Below are 6,954 nucleotides of genomic sequence, written 5' to 3'. Positions count from 1 at the left end.
ATAGAATGCTTGATAAAACAAATGACACAGATAACCGGGCAGCCGGGGCAGAGCGGTCATTTCGTATTATCTTATCTCAGATAATAGTATTCATTGTCTTTAAACGCATTTACAATTTGAAAGAACAGCCTTCTCGTTGCTAGCTCATTTTACCACAAAAATAATTCTATAATATACAGGTTTAGTCTTATAGTGTTATATTTTATTTACTATATAATCACAAGATACAAAATTGGACAAAAAATGAAGGTAGACGATACAGGTTTGTTTTGCTTCGGACAAGCTATTTATTTCAAAAACTATTATAGCTAGAAATCTGAAATTTCTATGGTGAAGTAATTATACCGGGGGACACTTTTCTGTGAAATTTCGTGGAATTCTGTAAATGTTTTTCACAATTTCCAAAAACCTATTGATTGATCAAAAATGTCAATGAATAATATCGTTGGTTCGATGGAATAAGACTAATATTTCACGAAAATTACGACTTGGAAAACTGACAAATTGTTCAAGCCATAATAAGTTCTTGTCGATTGCACACTTTTACTTGGACCGATTTAATCATTCATACTACTTTTAAGGTAGATACTACGCTTTTTATTTTACCTAACAGTCTGGAAATTGCAGTTTCATCGGTATGGTTTGGTAATGTACAACCTACGCTCCGAGGTTTGTGTTAGCGTTTTCTTGATCTGTGCTTGCTTATTTGGATGCATACACTCGTAGTGGCTGTGCCGCGGAAGATTCTACCAACATTAAGTAACTGATTATTATGCTATTGAAATGTTTTAAGTCAAAAAATAGATTTTCTTACATCAATTTTATTTCCAAAAAAACACAACATTTAATTTTTTACGAAATGTTTTCAAACATTCCTCCATAAAGCAGCAATTTAAGCTTGAACTTGATCAAACATATATTTGAAGAATTTTTTACGTAAATTGTTTTTTCAAAAATGAATTTTAGTACCACCTAAATCTGTTCTTGCTGCAGCACACCTAGGACGACGTTATGTATAAAAATACGCAGGCGTGGCGTTCCTAAAGTCAAACGCTGATAGGTTATTGAAAATTGAGAAAGATATTTACAGAATTCGATTTCACCGTAAAAATTTCAGTGTGAAAACTACTTTGGCTTTCTAAAATTAATTTTCGGTTTAGCTTATTTTCCGAGTTAATGTCTCGTTGCGAAGAGCGTACGCTTAGCGACGGCAGTCAGACAATGAATTTCAAAAGAAGGCGTTGTTTAATTCCCGCCCTTTTTGAGCTGCTTACGCAGATCGGTGCCTAAGGCATTCCGAGTGTAATCGTATATAGTTTCCTGATAAAAGCAATGTGCCTGACTCGAAACGTAGATAGCGATATAGTCTCTCATGAGGAGAAGAGTCGCGTGAGATTCATACTTTTACTTTTGTTTTTCGAAGCTGACTCGAAGCCCGACTTGTATTTTTGCCGATTAGTAAACGCGCACCGACGAACAAATTAACGTTTCTACAGTTGCAAAGGTAAGCATGATTTTTTTTGGTTATTTAAATGAAAGGATGATATTTTCGATTTTTAATGGCATTAATTTAAGATTGCTCCGAGACAGTAAATCTAAGACTTCAATGTTTTATTTCAATCGCGAGCTGAAGCACCCAATTAACACTAATTGAACAGGTTTATATTACAAAAGTCACGGAAACATATAAACCTGTAATATACTTGGAAAATAAAACCGAAGCGAAAAAATTGTTGTCATCTTTCAGTAATCCATAAAGCCACTAGGAACTGGCATACGTGGTTGGTCCATCTGGTAAAATTTTAATTTCCAAAGCAGCTTTCTTTCGGTAAAGATAGTCGTTAATTACTACGCGCGAGTCTCACAACAAACAATCATTACTGTGACATTTTTTTGCTAAAAACATTTTATATTCAATTGCGAAAGACTGACCCACAAAATAACAAATAATCTGAACCGTGAATTTAATAGCAGCATTGAGGCTCTTTCCATGAGCGCACCCAGAGCGACCTTTCGGTGTCTCGGCATCTGAACGGTCATGGAAACGGGTTAGTGCGATAAAAGTGGTCGACCTTCTTGGCACGACAAAAGAGGTGTTCCGGGGAGAAAATATCGCTCCTTTTTGTTTCTTGGAAACGGTCATCGCATCGTTCTCACTACATTTTGGGTGTTTCTCTCCTTATTCCTTCTATACTCGGTGTGCCTCTTAGCCAATTTCCGAATTGAAAAACAACTGGTAAATCTAGTGCTTCTAATTTATATCTGAACATATCAATCCGTTATCTTTTTCTCACATGATCAGGTACAATCTGAATTATATATCCAAACTGCTTCACTAATTTCACCGTCAAATTTACATTTATATGAACGTATAAATTTGTGGCGTAAGCGTAAGTAAAATTAGTTTGGGTGAAAGTCGAGTCAGCTAGTGACTTCTAATGCTTGTTTAATTCAAAATGCCGTGTTACAATGCGTAGGAGCCAACATCTTCCCGTATACCGCTAACCTCAATAAGTGTTAATAGAATGGGGAAGCCTCTTTTAACAGTGGATAGTTTTCACCCAAAAGCTGGGATCGAATCTGGCTCTTCTTGCTGCGAGGCGAGATTGCTAGCACTCCGCTACCCCAAATTGGTTTTTGCTGAGAAAACATATGTGAAAAAGAGGTATAAAATTGCTAGCTTGACATCATTTACTCCCAACCCTTAAAGGTCCTCCGCCAAAAAAATAAATGGAGTATTGATGTCAGATTCCTAATGGCTATATGAATTCCCACTATATTAGGTAGCTTTATTAAGACAGCCCGCGGGGAACTGAAATATTATACTAATATTTCGATAGGTGGGTCTAGCGAAAGCCGATAATTGATCGAATAAATTCGCAATGGGTTTGAACGAAGATCTGATAACAGCGGCCAGGGACGGACGACGCGTCGTGTTGAAGAATACACTTCGAGCGGGAGCTGATGTCAATACGAAAAGCGTCCATGGGCGAACTCCACTGTTCTTGGCCGCTCTGAATGGGCGGTACGGGATTTGCCAGATTCTGCTGAAGTACGGGGCGAAAGTGAACGTGGCTTCCAAACACAGTGTATCTCCTCTTCACGGGGCAGCGCTTGAAGGTCACGAGAGTGTCGTTCGTCTTCTACTGAGAAAAGGCGCCAATGTACACCAGAAAAATAGAGCGAATAATACCCCGTTGCATTTCGCGTCGATGCGAGACCACGTCGGAGTAGTCGTAAGTTTGCTATCACGTGGTGCCAAAGTAAACGGAGCTGGCTACGGAAGGAAAACCGCTTTACATTTCGCGTCCGAGGCGGGACACGACTATCTGGTTCAGTGCCTGCTCCACTTTGGAGCTAGGGTCGACGTTCTTGATGACCGCGAACAAACACCCTTGCACCTTGCGGAAAAAAACCAACGCCAGGATGTCATCCACATTTTCGAAATGAAATACCCGCTGTACCAGGCGTCGCTTCACGGTCAGTACGAACTTTGCCAGAGAATTCCCGCGGACGTTTTCGAGACGAATTACATATTGAACCCTATCAGTGCCGCGTTGGTGGAAGGACATTCGGATATTGTCAATTTACTCCTTCACAGACAATTAGATGTCAGTTACGACAACATTATCAAAGAAGTACCAGCCATCTTCTTGGCAATCGCCAGAGGCCACGACGAGGTAGTGTCCTACCTGTTTCACTGCGGTGCCGACCCCAATGCCACCGTTCATGGCGACACCCTACTTCACGTGGCCACTCACAATCGGCGCTCGGACATGGTGAGACTTTTGCTACTCCAAGGAGCGAATCCGAACTTACCAGACAGATGGGGTTTCACGCCGTTACATTACGCTGTCACGAACGGAGACGAAACTTGTGTGGCGTATCTACTAGAAGATGACTCGAAACACAGCGCCGACGTAAACGCAGTGGCGCCAAACCAAGACACAGCTTTACACATGGCTTTTGCTGGACTGCACTACAAAATTGGCAGACTTTTAACGCGTAATGGAGCTGATATAAGAGCACGCAATGATAACGGCGAAACTCCGATGAACGTCTTGTGCAGAAAATGGGTAGACTATCAGCGAATCACCGATATGATGCGTAAATTGCATTCGGCCAAAAATGTGGACGCCGACTGGAATAACAGTAAGAAAGATATGCTTCACGATGATCTGCGTTCTACTGAGGAGAGTTCGGACAGCGACGCGGATGTCGGATACCCATCTTTGGACGATTTGAAGTCGAAGATTCGTGAATTAATAACTTTCGTTTCGGATATTAACAACGTCGTAGCTGCTGTGGAAAAATTGCAATTTGATTTGCAAAGCGAAACCGAACCTGCGGCGACTTTGCAATGGAGAATGGGCAATGAACGTCATCTGAAAGCTAAGACTCTCTCCGAAAAACAGGAAGAAGAGAAGTGCAAAGAATCGGTGCTAAAGGAGAAAATGAAGGCTCTTCGGAAGAACATTCGTGATTTGGACGCCAGAATTAAATTTATTAATCATGAAATTGGAAAATTTGTATAAACTTAATATAAATGGTTTGTAGTTTTCAACCGTTCGAATAAATAAATGTTTAAAATTTCGCTTTCCCCTGATACGCGTCTGAGTGTTTCGTTTCTTTCATTCTTTCTTTGGTCTTCTAACTTGCAGTTGGAGTCATCACTATAATAGACTATAAATATAAAAGTTTAAAAATTATACGTTAAAGGGCTTAAAGTCGTGAAACCTAGTGAACGCATTACATAGTTCGAAATTGGAGCATTTTTTTAAACGTTCGTTGTTGAACTTCTTTAAAAGCTTCAGAGCTGCACCTCAAAAAGGATCACATTTACACGCGCAAAAATGTATGTTAATAAGGTTAAAATAAAAGTTTCATATTGGCACCCTAAATATTCTTGTATGATTCGTATTCACACCCAAAATGGTTTGGTTTTCTCCGATGAAAGGTACATTCATTGCAATGCGTTTGTAGTAGGACTATCAAAATAATATTATTAAGTTTAATATGATCGAACGAAACTAAACGTAATTTAATATGGAATAGTAAAAAAGGTCATTCGAAATTAATTTATTTTTAGAACATCCAAAAGAAATCATAAATTAAAAATTGAATTCGAAATTCAATTTTTAAGACGTCCAAGAAAAATCAATATAGTTTTATACGAGGTAGGAAAGTTTTGAGCATTTAATGACAATCACAATTTCTTAAATTATTTTAAGACAGGTAAGTACTCTAAATTCAAAACATAAACATTAAAAACAAATTTATAAAAATTATTTCTTTGTACAGCTCTCTTTAAAAACGTTGGTCTGAAGTAAGACGTGTCAAAAGCGCAAGCGCTGCACGACCCTTTTCAGCCCAACTTCCATACTAAGGTCTTGGGGTGCAGGTTCTGGAACTTCTTGTAGCTTTTCAATAGCCTTAAACTTCTTTATTTCCTTTATTTGAACTCTTTTTGTGATAAAGGTACTAATGTTAAGCCTTCTATGATTTGTTAATTATAACGTGGCGTTATTACTTAGATTAAATATATTAAAATTATACGGGTCAAATTAATTTTCCCTTTTTAAACAGTAATTTCACCAACAAGATCTTGGATGGGAAAGGCATTTTCCGTTTGTTCCGTAGTCGAATACAAATCAAAAACGATTTTATCTGAAGTCGTTTTCTAACTTATTTTTATAGCGTTTTCCATTTGATTGTTCGAGATTCGCTTCGAATCTGTCTCTGACGTCATAGATCTCTCCATAATCGACTATAGTAAAACAGTAAATGGAACATTCCATTATCATATTCCCGCGCTTTGTTGTATTTCGTCGGCTAGTAATTTGAATTTTAGCGTCCTAATCTGCCATTTTGCCAAAATATCTAAAAAGAACACGCAAAAATTGGCTCCGATATCAAGCTCGATCCTTTGATCTGTCGAAATCGGCAGATCAGTTTTGGGCGATCTCGGAGCATCCGAAAGCGGGAAATGGAACACGCGAAACTTGATCGGAGCAGATCCGAGCACGCAAATGGAACATAAAATATTGAACATAGCGATCTAGAGAACTCGAGTGCAGTCAAATGGAAAACGCTATAACTAATAAATAATTTCCAAGTTACTGGATACCTTTTTGAACTGAAACTTTCTTACTGCCTTTTCTAGAAATTTGAGCCACCCATAGTAAATTCGCTGACGTCTGCACGGTCTGCTCTCGCGAAGCCAGCTGATTTCAACAATTTTATTACTTTTCATACCTGGCCCAAGGCAGTATCGCCACCTGTTTCTTCGATAAACAATTATTTAGAATATTACCTAGGACCAAATGAATGTTTTAGAAGCTGATAGTATTTTTTGTGTTTTTTGGCTTATTAAATAAGTAAAATAAAGCGGAACATACCTTTATCGCGAAGTGTTCAGAGTTTTAAGCATTTATAAGTCCGTCCATGGGCAATATCTATATTCCCCCCCCCCCCCGCTCGGTACGCTAATGCATAGGAGCAATTTAGAGAGGGCTTATATCGGCCCTTGTTTGGCTGTCCCCCACTGACAGTTGATATTTCTTGTTTATAAAGCTTAGAGCAACATTAGTAGCAGACGATGGGCGTTGTTGTCGAAGTGAAAAAACAAGTTTGCCCGGAACTTGCAATTTCTGGAACTACTCAATAGAGTCAAAAAATAAGTTAAATTACTGGTGGTGTTATTGAAATATGAAAAGCGAGTTTCAATAACCGCTCAGCCATCTATCGACTTTAAATATTACTATTAAGTGTTACCATTCACAACAAAAGGGAACCTAAGTTTACGTCATAGGTCATAGAGGTTACGTTAAGGCGTGAAGTCAAAGTAGCATCCTGCCATCATGGTCTGCTTTATTAAAACTCACTTATTCCTTATGACATTTCAATACAATATTTTTTATGTAATAATAGGTTCAAATAGATTATAATAGAGAT

General features: G+C 38.4%; 1 protein-coding gene across 1 annotated transcript; it reads left to right on the top strand.

Annotated features, from left to right (window-relative positions):
• Positions 1 to 231: 231 nt before the first annotated feature.
• LOC149956616 (uncharacterized) lies at positions 232 to 4,559 on the top strand. The gene is made up of 3 exons (XM_090164719.1): positions 232 to 262; positions 1,424 to 1,504; positions 2,841 to 4,559. The coding sequence occupies exon 3, from the start codon at positions 2,883 to 2,885 to the stop codon at positions 4,533 to 4,535; it is 1,653 nt and encodes a 550-aa protein (XP_090020845.1). The 5' UTR covers positions 232 to 262; positions 1,424 to 1,504; positions 2,841 to 2,882; the 3' UTR covers positions 4,536 to 4,559.
• Positions 4,560 to 6,954: the final 2,395 nt, after the last annotated feature.

Source organism: Leiobunum rupestre, chromosome 2 (genome assembly GCF_980474605.1).
Source record: "Leiobunum rupestre chromosome 2, qqLeiRupe1.1.hap1, whole genome shotgun sequence".
In the NCBI taxonomy this organism is placed as follows: domain Eukaryota; kingdom Metazoa; phylum Arthropoda; class Arachnida; order Opiliones; family Sclerosomatidae; genus Leiobunum; species Leiobunum rupestre.
The sequence above is the reverse complement of the archived record's forward strand: the minus strand, read 5'-3'. Positions and strand labels throughout refer to the sequence as shown.